The sequence below is a fragment of the Macaca fascicularis genome, chromosome 11 (genome assembly GCF_037993035.2).
Source record: "Macaca fascicularis isolate 582-1 chromosome 11, T2T-MFA8v1.1".
NCBI lineage: Eukaryota > Metazoa > Chordata > Mammalia > Primates > Cercopithecidae > Macaca > Macaca fascicularis.
The window spans coordinates 19,049,413-19,067,246 of NC_088385.1; the positions used below are offsets into that span (position 1 = coordinate 19,049,413).

General features: G+C 36.3%; 1 protein-coding gene across 1 annotated transcript in view; it reads right to left on the minus strand.

Annotated features, from left to right (window-relative positions):
- The window catches only part of SLC15A5 (solute carrier family 15 member 5), a 92,569-nt gene that overhangs the window by 33,552 nt on the left and 41,183 nt on the right, over positions 1–17,834 (minus strand). Inside the window, exons 5-6 of the mRNA XM_005570252.4 lie at positions 16,252–16,438; positions 2,126–2,314 (exon numbers count right to left, since the gene is read on the minus strand). Of these exons, the coding sequence (XP_005570309.3) occupies positions 2,126–2,314; positions 16,252–16,438 (376 nt within the window). The remainder of the gene's footprint in view (positions 1–2,125; positions 2,315–16,251; positions 16,439–17,834) is intronic.

Consider the following 17,834-nt stretch of genomic DNA (forward strand, 5'->3'; position numbering starts at 1 on the left):
TCAGGTCTGTCTGACTTGAAGACCATAGCGCCTAACCTCTATGCTGTACTGTCTCCCAGAAGGGTGATACTTGATTTTATAGTTCGAAATACCCTTTCATATTTTACGTCATCTGATTTCCAAGGAGTAGTCTCTCATTCCCATTGATTCTTACCCTATCAATGCTGTGATATAAAGAAGAATAAAATTATTTCTATTTTAAATATCAGAAAAATGAGGATTGGAGGTTAAATGAGTTCCCAAGTTTATGTAGGCAGTAATGGAAAAGCTAGATAGCAGATCAGATTCTTTCAGTCCCTGGCCCATGACCCCAACAGCAGATGAGTCAAGTGACCTAGACTTCAGTTAGACCTGATTTCCTGCAGAGTAAATCAAGGAGTGGTGGAGTAAGTGATGTATAGTACATGATCTGCCTTTTTCACAGTCATTGGTTTTTCTGTACCTCTCTGGCTTCTGTAGGTTGAACCACTATTGCTAAGCTGGCTAACAGTTTCCTCCACATAGTCACTAATTACCTTTACTCATTATTTACTCTAATCCAGCCCAGAAAATTGTGGCTGACTACTTCCAACACAATTTTGGGAATAACATCAGAGAACATCACAAATTTTTGTGTAGTAGCATTGCTTTACACTTCTTTTGTCTTCCTTGCAATGTTGAACAGTGAGGTCCCCAGTATAAAATCACATAAAGTAATTTATGTATGCAAAATATATGGAATGAAATGATATAAAATTATAAAAAGAAGTCTGAGACACACATATATATGAATATACTCCAACTTAATTTTATTTTCATTGTTTAATGAATTGCCTTGGTATCGTAAGTATGTATGTGTATAAATACATATTTATTAAATATTTATCTTTAAGGAGTTTGGAAACAACTTTGAAGATAGTAGAATCATTGAACATTGTAGACACAGATGGAATGGTTAGAATTGTTATTTAGGATGATTACTCTAAAATCCATGTGCTGGTTGATAGAATGGGAGAGATATTGGAAGTCAGAAGATAGTTAGAAGTTATAAAAATATTATCCATAAAGGATAATGGGGGCTTGAGTTACCATCAGGACTCCTACTACACGAAAATTTAAGGAGGATAGAAACAGATGTAATCAATTACACTGATAAATATATGTACGCACACATTACTGTATTGCAAGAAGTCACTGAAATACTGTGATAAATTGTAAAGTGGCTAGTTTAATTAATATAAGCAATCTAGATAATTCAGAAACCCTTGATATTTAATAAACTTATTTTGAACCTGTCTTATGAAACATTAGTGATCTCATTTAATCTAGTGTAATTTAATTCAAAGACATCAAGTTATCTGGAAAATTGGCTTAAATTTTCATTTCATTTGCATGTTTATATACTCTCAAAGAACATTAAGTGTCATTTTTGGAGGGGTATATATGTGAGTTGTTTTTTTTTTTGAGACGGAGTCTCACTCTGTCGCCAGGCTAGAGTGCAGTGGCGCAATCTCGGCTCATTGCAACCTCCGCCTCCCGGGTTCAAGTGATTCTCCTGCCTCAACCTCCCGAGTAACTGGGACTACAGGCGCCTGCCACCACGCCCGGCTAATTTTTTGTATTCTTTGTAGAGATGGGGTTTCACCATGTTGGCCAGGATGGTCTCAATCTCTTGACTTCGTGATCCACCCGCCTCGGCCTCCCAAAGTGCTGGGATTACAGGTATGAGCCACTGGGCCCGGCCTGTGAGTTTATCTATGAGTGAGAATGGGGGAGGTGAGAAGAGGGAAGGGAGAAGAGAACAGAGTTTTCATCTTAGTGTTCTGGAGTTGTCTTCTGGCTTTTAGCAGAGGTTTTCCTCCTGTGGTGTGTCTGACAAAATGGTTATTGCCTTTAACCAGGTTAAAAATCTTTTGTTCCATCTGCATCCAGGCAGAATTGATAATTATTCTGTGCATGGTAGAGGAATGAGGAGAAATGAAATGTTTGTGAAAATGAAAGTAGTAGATAAATTTGCTTGAAGTGTTGTGGGAACTCTCTAGGGGGTGAATAGATGATCTACCACTTTAATTGTTCTGGTTGAGGTGATGTGTTCTGTGTAAAGGTTCAGTGCATTCTAACAGTAGTTGAAAAAGTGTTTACTCACGAGCTGGGTTTACCAGTGTTTCCGCCACTCCAAGTAAAACATACTGAAGAATCAGGTAGAAACAGGGCATGGAGGAAACAGTGAGAACTTTTCCTGAAAGGGTCTGCTCCACTGGAGGGAAATGTTTTCTGTGCATTTCAAAGAAGCCAGCTATCATCACAGACAATGCAGCAAAAAGATTTCCAGCAACTGAAGGAAAAGAATGCAAAAGAAAAAAAAGTTAAAGGAAGAGCTAGAGATTCATGTAATAGGCCGTAACATTTCTTACCCATTGACATTAAATGTTTCTTCAACATTTGTTTGCCCTCGGGATATCCAGACTCCAGTGAACTGTGCTGTCCGGCCATCCAGTGCTTAGGCTCTGGCCTCAGAAAGGACTGAGTTGACTTCCTATTCCCTGACTTCCGGCTTATAGGACCTCAGGTCAGTAATGTAACCTCATTATCACTTTCTCAACTCTAAGGTGGGGTTAATGATGCTTACTTTGTAGGGTGCTTGTGACATTTAAGTAAGACAACTGATACCTGCTGGGGATTGGTTCCAAGACCCCAAAGACACCAAAATTCCTGCTGCTCAAGTCCATTATATAAAACAGCTTTGTATTTATTTGCACATAACCTACGCTCCTCTTCCCCTATTCTTTAAATCATTTCTAGGTTACTTATAATCCCTAATACAATGCAAATAGTATGTAAATAGTTGTTACACTATACTGTTTAGGGAATAATGACAAGAAAAAAAGTCCATACATGTTCAATACAGATGCAACCATCTATTTTTTATTCAAGGTTGGTTGAATCTGCAGATACAGATCCCTTGAATTAGTAGCAATTATTATTGAAGATAAAGCAATGTTTCAAAACCTTTATTCCCAGATAAGAGATATCATCCTAGATAACCTTCATAAAAAAGATATGAGTCAAAAATGATTTGGAGGAAGTTCAAATATAAAATTACCTTTATATATAGTTTTAATTATTATTTTAAACATGTTTTTGACATAAACTTAAGGTATTATTGATCCTCAGTTGTCTGTCATTTCTCTAATTTTCACAGAGAAGGTAAAACAGCTATTAGAGAATTATGGACTAGAAACTTTTGTTTAGAAAAAAATTCTTAAAGAGGTAAATTAGCTAAGTGAAGAGTGTAAATGCAAACAATTATAGTGGTCAAACTCTTCTCTTCCTTTTACTTTTAAGGAATTATCTAGAAGTTTTTTGTTGAAATTGAGTAGGGAATTTGTTACAGAGTCTATATCTACTCTAACCATTCCATTTCTCCATTTAGCATTCATATTACTGGACTTAATCCTGTCGTTAGAGTGGAGGCAAACTTTAACTTGATGGAATTTATTTGAAATTTACAGATAGTCACATTTTGCTAACTTGCATAAAATTTTAGATAAGGCAAAGCTTTCAATTCAGAAAAATCAATCTAATGTTTAAATAGCTTAGTGTTTGTTTTGGTTGATAGAGAAACTGGTAGGTAATTTTTTTTATTATATCTCAGAATTTAAATATATTCAAAAAGACTGTTCTTTCCAGGGTCCCTAAGAAATCAAAGGTGTAAAAAAGGAGGAAACCTCAATAAACTTCAGTTCAAAAATTTGAGGAATTTTTAACTTATTACTATTTTAAATTAAGGCCTATAAAGGCTTATTCATTGTAGAGTAGAGATTTTGGTTCTGTAAACAGCTCACATAAAAAATATGCATTTCACATATTACCTGACGTTAAGGCCAAATTCATTATATAATCACATTTATCAAGATTATTGCACACATTACAAACTCATCAGAAAGCGTGCTAATATGTCAATTCAATTTAATATTTGCTCTGTTCCTGTTACATGCAAGATAGTATGCTCAGCACCGTGGGGGATAAAACATGAAAAAGGTCCCTTCCATTGCAGACTCATATGCTACTGGGGAGCATCAGGAGAAGAACTTCTTGCTAGGTGGAGAAGTGAGAGACATCATTTTATGCTTTTAAGAAAGAAGGGTTTCAGCATGAAAAGGTGAAGGCAGTACACGTGGCATGAGCAAGGGGACAGTGTTGCGAGAGCATCAGACAGATTTTCAGGATGACGAGATGCTCAAGTTATTTGGGAATCAAGGTAGACAATAGATTGGGGTCAGATCATAAGAAGCATTTAATACACTTTTAAGAAATTTGAAAATTACTCTGAAGATAGGAGAATGAAGATAATAGAATCATTGAAGATTTTAGACACAAGTGAAATGATTACAATTGTTATTTAGGATGATTACTCTAAAGGTCATGTGCTGGTTCATAGAATAGGAAAGATATTGGAGGTAGGAAGATAGAAGTGATAAAAATAATCCGGTAAAGTATAATGGGGGCTTAAGTTACAATCAGGGCTTCCACTTCAGGAAAATATAAGGAAGGTAGAAACATAAAATGCAATAGAGTGCACTGATAAAACCATAGCAACTGAAGCAAAGAGCAAGGAGGAAGCAGAAGTTAGTGATGAATATGAATCCAGGTGACCGGAAAGATGGTAGTGGTAATATAAGCAAGAACCATAGTAGATATGGGAAAAACATGAATTTAATTTTGAATTGAGTTGGAGGTACAAAGGGGTCATCTAAAGAGAAATGATCAGAAAACGATTGAAAATGTGTCATAGCCCAGAAAATTGGGTGAATCAAGAGAGAAAAACTAATGAGTCATCGGATTAGAGTCGGAGTTTAGGACCAGGTGAAACTGAAAGAGGACTGGGGAGGGACAGTAGAGAATATCTAAGCAGTACCTTCAAACATGTTTGCATTTGGAGCAAGACAATGAAGTAAAACGGCTGAAAGCAAGGTCAGAAAGATAGGTCATGTGTAAGAAAAGGTTTCAAGGAGGAGGATATATACAAAGTAGAACTTTCAATCTTTCTCTCTAATTCTTCTCCTTCACTCTTCTGATCTCTTTCTCATCTGTGGTCCCCTCTCTTCCCCCTACCTCCAAATACATCATTAAGTTTTGTAGATTTTGTTTCCAAAATACACTTGACCCTTGAACAACATGGGTTTGAACTGCTCAGGTACACTTATATGCAGGTTTTCTTCTACTTCTGCCACCTCTGAGACAGCAAGACCAACCTCTACCTCCTGCTCCTCCTCCTCAGCCTACTCAGTGTGAAGACAGTGAGGTTAAAGACCTCTGTGATGATCCACTTCCACTTAATACAGAGTAAATATATTTTCTCTTCTATATGATTTTCTTAATAACATTTTCTTCTCTGCAGCTGACTTTATTATAAAGAATACACTATGTAATACATATAACAAAAACATATATTGTTTAAGTTATTAATATGGCTTTCCATCAACAGTAGGATATTAGAGTTAAGTTCACCGGGGGTCAAAAGTTACACGTAATTTTTTTACTGTGTGGGGCTTGATGCTTCCAACCCCTGTGTTGTTCAAGGGTCAACTGTGTATTATAAATCAGTTTGCTTCTATCCATAGCCACTGCCATTATTCCAAACCAAGCCATTCTCATTTTTAACTCAGATGATGTGCAGTAGCATATTAGCTGGTCTTCCTGTTTCCACTCTTGTCCACCCCTAACCTATTAAGCACCCGGCAGCCAGGTTGAACTTATGTAAATGTAAATTGAATATTACTCTTCAGCTTAATTCCTTCTATGGGTATCCACACAGTTAAGAAGAAATCCATAATTTTTAACATGGCCCGTGTGATCTTGCCTGTGCTTGTTACTCCAGTCTAATTGCCTGCTGCTTTCTACTGTCTGACCAGGTTTCAGCCACAGTAATCTTTGTCTTTCTTGAATATCTTGAACTCTTTATTTTCTACCTTAGGGACTTTGATTTGCTCTTCACTCTGTCTGAAACTGTCCCCTGCTTTTTACCTGTTTAATGCCTCTTTGACTTTTAGATATATACTTTATAATCTAAATTAGATCCCGTAACATCCATTTTTTCACTATACTTACTACAATTTGAAATGAAATATTTTTAGAGTGTTCATTTGTACCATGTGTTTCAATTACTTAATTGGAAGATTCACAAGAATTGGATCTAAGTTTGTTTTGTTTATTAGTCTTTACTACCAAGAAAAGGGCCCCGGTTCACAGTAAGACACCCACCCACACACACACACACTTAAATAAATAAATGACCACATTTAATATTTTAAGAGATAGAAGATAATAAAACATGTGACAAGTCAACTCTATTGAAGAATGGATTATCAGTTACCTTTTTACACTCAACAGGACTCCCATGATGAAATCAGAAAGCAAGGGGTTGAACAATGAGTGGGTGGTGAGTATGTGCAAGTCGTGTCATCTGATCTTCTGAGAAGTTTGGTGTGCAGAAAAGGAGAAAGCTACACAAATTGCTTAAGAAGTTAGCAGGATCACGGGAAGCTCTTTTATAAGATGTGAAAGGCTTAGTCATGTTTGTATAGATGGAAGAGGAGTCAATGGAGATGGGAAAAATTAAAGATATATGAGAAAAAAAAATAATATAGAAACATCCTGAAGTAGGTGAGAGAGAGAAAAGGATTAGGGGCCCAAGTTTAATCCCAGCAAGGAAAGAATAAAGTTATTCTTTAAAGGAAAGGTAATGTATAGAATGATTAGAATGCAGAGAATATTGACAAATAGAAAAGTGAATTTGAGGACATATTTACCATATAATCTTATTCTTGCAATTTAGAGAGGCTAGTCACTTGGTGAGAGTGAGTAGATGGGAATGAAATTGAGAGGATAGAGGGGTAAGTTTCAACAACCACTGCTGAGGAGTTTAAACTAAAGATGGAGTCTACAATAGAGCTGGTTGCTGAGGTTTGCAGCTTATTTTACTGAGCTCTTTTTTTTTTTTTTGTCCTAATAGTGCAAGAGCTGAACTATCCCAGACAATAGAAGCACAATTTAATATTCGTCCCATAGGCTTTGCTTTTGATATTACAGTAAACAATTAGAATGATGTTAAATTATTCAATTCGTTTACAAAATTTAGATGAATTTTTAAATATTTACACCAAGAGAATAAGACACTTGAGTATTTTTTATTTTTTAATTCTTAAAAAAGACAAGGCTGGGCGCAGTGGCTCACGCCTGTAATCCCAGCACTTTGGGAGGCTGAGGTGGGTGGATCACGAGGTCAGGAGATTGAGATCATCCTGTCTAACACGGTGAAACCCTGTCTCTACTAAAAGTACAAAAAAAAAAATTAGCCTGACATGGTGGCGGGCACCTGTAGTCCCAGCTGCTTGGGAGGCTGAGGCAGGAGAATGGCCCAAACCCGGGAGATGGAGCTTGTAGCGAGCCGAGATCGTGCCACTGCACTCCAGCCTGGGCTACAGAGTGAGACTGTCTCAAAAATAAAAAAAAAAAAAGAAAGACAAAAAACTTTACATAATTATGTTCTTCAAGGTTTAGGACCTAGATAATGGCCAAGTATTTTTCTAATTAAATAGTCTCCACCAGTGGGATGAATATGATTCTTATTAGTTATATAACTGTGGACCACTCACTTTACCTTAAAAATTCTCAAGTATCTTACAAAATTTGGTATTGGATAATGCATAATGGTGAAAATTCTTTGCAAGCTGGAAAAGAAAGTTAGAAAGAATTATGCAGATTTAGAATACTTTTAAGATCCCATTCTACAAAAAGAAGATTTTTATCTACATTTCAATATCTAGAGCAGTTTAAGGACTTCCAGTTAAGATGGCTGATTGACCACACAATTTTATTTTTCTTTCTCATGATTCTAATTAAATGATGGCAAAGAAATTTGGAAAAGGTAAAAAGTCGGAGGAAGAGAAAACATTGGTGGACAAAAATTGAAAAAAAGGTAGAAATTGGAAAGAGAAGTGATAACTGATTTAGAAAAATAAATGAGGGAGCTACAATCTAAACTGACAGCTGAGTGAGAGACTGAAGAAGCATGACCCTAATCCCCCTAATCCCCTGAGGAATCATTTAGAAGCTCATGACTTGAAGGCACCAGGTATTTCAGAAGGTGGGGTAAGACTCAGAAGGAAAACTGCAAGGACTGGTTGAAAGTCTGCACACTGAACAGTGAAATTGTCAAGTCTCCATTTCTATCCCCATGAAACAAGGTAAGTACATGTTCCATCTCCTCCTCTGGTAAGAGACTGGAGATGACTTTGCAGAATTTAAATAGGTATGACTTTGGATTCAGAGAAGGCTGAGGCTGAAAATGGAAAATGAGTAAAAACTAGGATTTTGAATGATGAGACATCCTCCATTCGTATCTGCACACAGCCACACATTACTTTCAGCACTAGGAAGTATGCCTCAAAGTAGGAGGCTGAAGAAATCTTCTCTCAATAAGCTGAATAACTCCATTAAAAGATTGCTGCATATAATAGCTGGGGGGAGATCCTCATAATAATATGACTGGTTCCTTGCCAAATGATTCTACAGAGAAACCCCATAAGTCTCACTTATGTACAAAGTCATATCATCCTCAGTAATACTATTATTTTACAGTCTATGAGAATAGATATCCAAAGATCACCAGACATTTGAGAAAAGCTTCCCATGTGAAAAACAAGGAGACACGCAAACAGGAAGTGGGGGTAATCTGTAGTTAATGCAATCAATAATAAGTAGCTATGAAAAAAGAATAATAAGAAATCTTAGAAACCAAATATGACTGCTGAAATACAAAACTCACAGAAAATTTGCAGGATGAAGTCAAAGAAATTTCCAAAAAAAAAAGAGAAACAACAAAGCAAAAAAGGCAATAACAATAAAAATCAACCAAACACATTTATAGACATTTGAAGAGAAAATATTGAGACTTATTGAGTTATTTTAGGAAGATCCAACATCTGATCAATAGGAGTTGAAAAGGAAATACAAAGAAAATGGAAGAAAGAAAACTTTTTTTTTTAAATAAAATTTTTCTAATTGAAAGAGCCCACTTGGGTCAAAAGTACAATGGTTGAAAAGGACCTTTACCAAGGTATAATAACATGAAATTTTAGAACAGCATGGAAAGAGAGATGAGCTTTCCATTTAGGAAAAGCGATTGTAACACAAGAATGAGCATCAGAAAAGCAGTGGACTTCTGGCCAGGTGCAGCAGTTTGTAGCTGTAATCCCAGCACTTTGGGAGGCCAAGGTGGGAGGATCATTTGAGGCCAGGAGTTCAAGACCAGCCTGGGCAACATGACAAAACCACATCTCTACTAAAAATACCCAAATTAGCTGGATGTGGTGGCACATAACTGTAATCCCAGCTACTCGGGAGGCTGAAGCACAAGAATTGCTTGAACCAAGGAGGTGGAGGTTGCAGTGAGCCAAGATCACGCTACTGCACTTTAGCCTGAGCTACAGAGCTAGACTCTGTCTAAAAAAGAAAAAAAGAAAGAAAGAGGAAGAAAGCTAGAAACAGAGAGAGAAAGAAAGAAAAAGAAAAAGAAAGAAAGAAAGAAAAAGGAAAGAAAGAAGGAAAGAAAGAAAGAAAAGAAAGAAAGAAAGAAAGAAAAGAAGGAAGAAAAGCACTAGACTTCTCAACAGTAATTCAAGTTGCTTTCTTTGGTTTTCTTTTAGAATTTGAATTCCATGGGTATCTTCTAAGACACCCCTTATCCTAACTAATTTGAGGTAATTTAGATTTTAAAACTATCATGCACTTTTTTTTGATTGTTACTTGTGCTATGTAAAAATGCTTATATTTTATGAAGGAAAGTTTGTGGCATTGTCAGCAAAAGTGTAGACAAGGGTCACTATTTTTTTTCTGTAAAAGGCCAGTAATAAATATTTCAGACTTTTGAGAAAAACAACAAAATTGAGGATAAGTAGGTACTTATGTAACGAGAGAAAACAAATTTCTACGATTTTTAAAATTGATAAAATTTAAAATTATTTCTTTTGGAAGGGTGACGCAATTTCACTTAACTGGGGTTCAAAGGTGTTTTCTATTATCAAATCAGTTGCAAATGTTCATCTGTGTAAACCATTCTTACCATGCACGTCATACAAAAACAGATGGTGGGCCAGATCTGGCCCATGAGCTGTAGTGATTGGCTAACCCCTGGTTTAGTCATCAGCTTTTATTGCCTGTTACCGAACTTTCATTCTGGCCTAGTGAGAAATTGTGGCATTTTATCTGGGCCACTGCTGCCTATACACATGTATGAAACTTGAGAGAGCAGTCTTTTGGCCACTTTCTTTGTCTTTGATACTGAAAGTGTCCTCCTTGACCAGTAGTGTAGGTATCACCTGGGAGCTTGTTAGACATGGAGAATCTCAGGCTCTCTCCAGAACCACTGACTCAGAATCTGCATTTTAAACTAGGTCTCTAGATGATTCTTACACAAATTAAACTATGAGAAGCACTGCTCAAGCATATAACACTATCGGGCCTGATCTAGCAAACTCCAATGAAAGACAGTTCTCCAGAAAATTTCAAGCAAAGCACACATATTGAGTTTATTGTCTTAGTTTGCTTGTGCTGTTATTCAAAAAAAAGTCTGAGACTGAGTAATTTATAAAGAACAGAAATTTCTTTTCTCACAGTTCTAAAAGCTGGAAAATTCGACAAGGTGCTGGTAGGCTTGGCTGTCTGGGGGGTGCTGCTTTCTGCTTCCGAGATGGCACCTTCCCCATGGCAGAAGGTAGAAGAGCAAATGGAATGAACTCTATCAAACCCTTTTATAAGAGCACCTAATCCCATTTATGAGAGTGGAGCACTGATGACTCACTCACCTTCCAAAACCAACACCTCCCAATACTGTTGTACTGGGGATAAATTTCAACATGAATTTTGGAGGGAACAAACACATTCAAACCGTAGCACTCAGTTACCTAGGTATTTTAGCGCAAAGCATATTTTAGGATATTTAAAGGATCTATGTTTGCTTTTTATTTGCTACTGGACTCTGGTGCCAATAAAAACTAACTTTCTTAAAATTTAAAGCAAAGTTTGATTCCAACCTAAATTTAATCCACTCCATTTTAAATTCATAACTTGTATGAGATAATAACACACCCAAAGCAGAGTGCAGTTTATCAGAATGCACACATTTTAAACCTCTAGCAGATCTGTACTTACAAGATAAAGCACAATGGTTGCATAGGAGATATTATATTCAGATATATAATGTGTGTTTCAATATTGCCTGTGTGGTTGCAGACAAGTCCACAAGAGTCTTGAAGCTCTTATAATTTATGCTATTATTGAACCATGTAATAATTTTCCAAATTAGTCTACAATGAAATAAAAGACATTCAGAATTTATTCAAACATTAGGGTTGCACTTGTGATTTCATAATGAAGCTGAACTTCATACTAAAAAAGTGGGCATATTAAGATTCTTTAGGTATTGGTATAAGATTCTTTAGGTATAAATTTATTCACTGGGAAAACTATGGGTTTCTATGGATAGTGTGATGTTTGAGTTTCTGATATGTAAGCTCACAACCTTAAGTATGAAATTCTATTGAGTCCTTGAGAAATTCCCCTTGGATCCATGATTTTGGCAAATTCCCAGAATGAGAAATTTGCTCAGTGTTAATATATCAATCAGTGTTCATGAACTACTCTCATAAAGTCAGCTATAATTTTATTGTCTTATGTATCTGCTGCCTTTGGGGAAGATATTTGTCACTCACTTTTTAGGGTGGCATGTGTTTTTTACTATTATTGTTTTCCCCTATTTGTGGCATGTTTCTAAATATAATATATACATAAAACGTGACATGTTCATATATATATATATGACCTTCTATCTTTTGTTTCTCTGTAGACCATTGGAATTCATTTCAGAAGACCCAGCTTCCGTTTATGTTTTATTTCTGAATGTAGAACAGGTAATCATTTACATAGAGATAAAATACACAAATGTATCGCTATAAGACATCAGTTTGCTTCAGATTACATATTAGATGATCTACTTCACCTCTGATTTAATTCCAACTTGATGTTACATTTAAGAATTGAGAACACTAACGTGTCTATATCAAACAAATGTACAACCGAATGAATGACTTATTCAGGCTAGATGTTTACAATTCATGGTTTACTTCTTTTGGTGTTTACACAGTTCCTCCTATCAAGTATTTTACAATGGGTACATACCGTGATGTTTCTTGGGAAAATGTATCAGTTTGAAAGCTATATCAAAAAATAATTTTCCCTGAGATAATTGAACTTGCAATGAAAACAACTGGATCCCTGACTTGATTTTTAGCTTAGCAACCACTTTGGTTTCAACCACAAAAAGAACTTTATACGACTGCCAATTATTAGAACTAGTTGAAGTTACTGGGACCTACACTGACTGTGTCTATCATAAAAGACTTTTAGCTGGAACTTGAATTTTCATGTTTTTATTTTAAGGAAAAAGGTATTGCAGTTATGTGAATATATTTCATCTACATTTCAATTTAAATGTTATTTAAAAGCCAAGATAATTGCTGCCTACTGTGTTGTACACTTCTGCTTTGTGTAAGCCTTAATAACAATCTTAATTAGGCTAATTTTAGTCAGATTAATACTTGTGTGTGTCAGCACTAACTACTGAATGCTCCATATTGCAGGATTTTAATTAATGCTAAGGAAAGGAAATACTCATAGTGTAAACATTTTTGAACTAAAAAAAAGATAAAATGAAGTAAACCCAATTATGACAGGATAAATTACAACAATATCGTTAGTTCTGGATTTTTAGTGAATTAAGGTTGACTTAAATAGATAAATCCACACAAGTGTACTATTAAGAAAATGCAGCCATGAATAAAACACTGTGAGCCTATGAAGTCTTTGCCTTTCACGGTCTTGGAAGACCTAGAGATTTTTTTTTTTTTTTTAAATAGTTGGAGACCCCAACATACTTCTTGACCTCCACAGGTGATGAACTCAGGAATGTTGTATCTTGAATCGGAAACACCTTTGTCATTGCATTGCTTATGAGCTAGATAAAAAAGTAAGTTTATTTTTTCTTTATAAATTTCTAGTTTGACCAGCTGGGTAAGATTTCCCCACCTCTCACTCTTGGTTTGGGCTGTGATTTTGCATGTCAAACATTAGGCATTGTCATTGACTTTACCATCTGCCTCCTTAAACATGACAGTCCCTGGAAGGAGAATGCCTGAATGTGGAAGGGAGTGTGAGAGTATAAGGAGTAACTGCCCCTTGTGATGACAAAAGGAGTTTTTCGGTTACTTCATAGTGCTAATTGGAAATATCAGTAAGGATGCCAAGCTAATATCAGTACATTAATTTCTGTAATCTAACAGCTACGTTTAGCTGCTAAGCAGAATAGTAATAGTAATAGTAATAGTAATAATAATAATAATAATAAAGTTATGCCCTTAAAATTAGAAAACCTGTTCAAATGACACTATCTTTGTGACTCTGATCTATTAAATGGTGGTTTATCATGAGATTGAATGTAATATATATATGAAGGTACCTGAATTCAAATTAGGAACTTATAAATATATGTTCATTCGTAATTCATATACTTATATACTTCACCCACATTTTCAGGCATTTGAGTTCAAAGTGAAAGGTAACTTTAATATTAGACTAATTCAATTATGTAAATTAGTATCAAAAAAGTACCCCAGATTGGTACTTTTATGTCCTGATAAAACTTGTTAATCTTTCATAATCATAACCAGAATATGGAAAACTTAAGCAAATATCTAGTTTAAAAGATGCATATCATCGCACTTTTATATTCCCATAGCAAAACATTATGCAAATAAACATACAAGTATGCAAATGAATGAATGAATGGAGTGGGGTTCAGAAACAACTGAAGTCAGAATTCTGTACCCAGTGGAACATAGCTTAGTTTCTTTTGAAGTGGGTCTAGTTTTTCCTTTTTCCTGTGCAATAGGTCTTGTTACCAGTCTTGAAGTGGAATATTTAATTCATTAACAACATCAAACAATGTACTAAATAACTCTCTAACTTTTCTAAATCCAGAAAAAAATACTCTTCTTTAGGAATAGATATGATTTCAAATACGCGGGAGTAGAGAACTGTCCAAAAGAAAGTTGCTTAACTTTAAAGTGAATTTAAGATTTCTCATTCTCAGGAAGAATTTATTTTAGCCATGCTGTATAGAATATTTTTCTAAGGTATTCACAATTTTAAAATAGTAATTAAGCATGATTTGGAAGCTCAGATTGGGATGTTTCATGATACTGTACAAAACTGCTGAGATTTTTGGCACTTCACAGTATGATTTTACTCTTATTTTGTCCTGCATGCATTACGTTTCAATCATGGACTTGTTGAAAGTGTATACAAACCATGTCTTACTTTTCCTTTTTTATCTTCATTGTACCCATGCTAATCCTGGACATTCACCAAATATGTGGTGACTTTTGGATTTCTACATTGGCAGACAGAAAAGCACTTTTTAAGACTTAAGGATTGTCAAAACCTAAAGATTTATAGTTTGCTAAAGCCTATTACAATAAATAAAGATGGGGTTACTGGCTTAAGAAATACATCACAAAAGGTTATGTACTAAAGTCCTCCTCTATAATTGAAGATGATAAAAGAAACTAAGGTGAGTTTAGTCACTTTTAGTTCTAACCAAAAATAAACCCACTTCATGATGTGATGTTGATTGATCTGGTAGATAAAGAACAGGAAACGGCCGGGCGCGGTGGCTCAAGCCTGTAATCCCAGCACTTTGGGAGGCCGAGACGGGCGGATCACGAGGTCAGGAGATCAAGACCATCCTGGCTAACACAGTGAAACCCCGTCTCTACTAAAAAATACAAAAAAACTAGCTGGGCGAGGTGGCGGGCGCCTGTAGTCCCAGCTACTCGGGAGGCTGAGGCAGGAGAATGGCATGAACCCGGGAGGTGGAGCTTGCAGTGAGCTGAGATCCGGCCACTGCACTCCAGCCTGGGCGACAGAGCAAGACTCCGTCTCAAAAAAAGAATAAAAAATAAAAATAAAAGAACAGGAAACACACACAGTGAAATGTAACTTCTGTAAACGGAGAAGCAACAAGAACTATCTGTGACTAGAAGACTGCATAGTCTCCGCAGATTATTTCAAAAGAAGAGCTTAAGAACAAGAACAGGTTAACTGAGAGAAGAGAATCTGACCTTGACTATTTCAATAGAATTGTTTCTCAAGTAGAGGATAAGACATTAGGTTACCATTGCAGGATATTACTTAAGAATTTCAAACTTCCTTTGCTTTCTGTTTATGCTCACTAAACAATTAAATGTGTCCCCTGCACATGATGACTCATAATAATAGCTAACATTTATAGAGCTTTTGCTATGTGTCTGGACTACGTTCTGGGCACTGATGTCATCCTGAGTGATGTCAAAAGTTTTACAGAACAAAACGATCCAAAATTTATCTAGGGTATGTCCCTCAATGAAAAAAATAAGCAAACTAAAACAAGAAAGTTTCGGTGGCTTTGTCAAAGTCACCAGGAGCAGTTCAATGGCAGAGTTCTCTGATTCTTAGATTGCAACTTGTTTTACTGCATCTTCACTGTTCTCTTGTTCCCTGATGCTGTCGAAGGAAGACAGGCAGAGGACAGTATGAGCAGAATGGACTTCCATGCTTCTCTGCCATTTCAATCAGATACATTTTATTTTATGGCCTATTGATTATGTTCTGAGAATGATATCCTAAATTGTTTCACTTTAAAAAATGATTAAAAAGCATTATTTCTATACCACTTACTATTTGATAAAGTACTGTATCGAAGCTGTAACTCACAATACTAATCCTTAATCAGTTTTCTTACTGATTCAGAAATTAAAATGATCTTTTGAAATTCATTAACTGTGTTTATTTTTAAGAACATATTTGACATAGACTTAAGGGGTAAGGACTGCCTGACTTTAAGGATTGGTCATTTGGCAGTGCTGGAAATTTCACCATCTCTTTATATCAGGTGTGTCTTCTGAGGAGACATAAACATAAAAGGATGGGAAGAAGATGGGACACATGTCTGGCTAGAGATTTGGGAAAATGGATGTTATCAGTCACAAATTCACCTTTTTTCCAATTTGTCAAAATCTGACACTACTCAGGAGCATATAGCTAGTTCGGATCTTAGCAGAATGTTGTTTTAAAAAGTTTCAAACGATTCACATGAAATGGTTAAGTTGTACTTACTGATGCATGTTGACAGAAATGATCCAACTCTCTTAGAGGGAAACAGGCAGGTGCTGAAATACTCCAGAAAAGGAGACAGAATTAGTAGTGGTAGGATGCTGATGGCATTCATTACTGCAATCGGCAGAAGAAATCCATCTAAACTCAGGTTGGAATTCATGGTTTGCAGATAATATCCTGAAGGAATCTGCATTCGAGAGGGAAACAGCCATGCATTAAGACAGTGGTTTAACATTGAAGAAAGCATCGTCCACCAGAGGCCATCCCTCTTGCATGTACTCTGAGATGGCTGAGCTGGATGTTCCCTAGTTTTTCAAGTCCAGTTATGAGCTGATAAAGGGTCTTCATCTGTGGTGGCAGGAGCTCTGTTTCGTCTATTGACAATAGTACTTATTCCTCATGGAAGACTCTTTCGTCATTTAGTCTCTCTTAATTTTTCTATGAAAAGTAATGATGGCCCCAATTTTGTGCTTAAGATGACACATAAAAACCTAATAACTTAAATTCTGCAGATAAGCAAAGTGACTTTTCTTCATGAACACTAATACAAAACCAGTAAAAAATACTAAAGACGTCTGTTTTTACCCTGATGAAAAAAATGAGACTAGAATAGATTCTTTAAAAAGCATCTAGTTTGGTGGCAATATAGAAATAACTTTTTTCTTAAGAAGAGGGGCCCAATGTGGACACATGTTAATTGCTGTAGGCTGTCCTTGAGGGGGCTATTTAGAGAGGCTTTGTTTCCAATGTGAACTAAGTAACATGGGGAGGAAAAATAAACCTTCTTGTGTCTTTGCCCTCCCTTCAAACTAATTACATGATACTAGAATTCTATAAAGGAAACAACATGAAAAAGGTTTGCATGATAAAGTGAAAGATACAGATTTAAAAAAACAAACAAACAAAAAACCCTGTGCTCCACCCCAAATCCTCAATGTATTGTTAGAATTCCTTCATTTTAAAAATAACCCCAACCCTAACTAAAACTCTAACACTAATTCGAAGTCTCTTAGTGTATTCCAATCCTCTCGGCAACCGGGTGTGATATCAGTACCAAGGGATGATGTCACATGAAAAAGGTGTCTCTTCACTTTTCTAGTTCATGAGCTTTATTACAGATTCATCATGATTTTTTGTTTGCTTGTTTGTTTGAGATGGAGTCTTGCTCTGTCGCCCAGGCTGGAGTGCAGTGGCGCAATCTTGGCTCACTGTAAGCTCCACCTCCTGGGTTCACGTGGTTCTCCTGCCTCAGCCTCCCGAGTAGCTAGGACTACGGGTGCCCGCCACCATGCCCGGCTAATGGTTTTGTATTTTTAGTAGAGATGGGGTTTCACCGTGTTAGTCAGGATGTTCCCGATCTCCTGACCTCGTGATCTGCCTGCCTCGGCCTCTCAAAGTGCTGGGATTACAGGCATGAGCCACCACAACCAGCCCATAATGATCTTTAGTAGCGTATAGTATTTCTTTAATTCCCAGTGGTACACAAAGCTATTGAGTGGCATGGAGAGAAAGTCAACCAAGTCTTCTTGAGGAATGGATCCTCCAAACTCTTATAGTACAAGAGCTGCATTAGGATCCCTGCT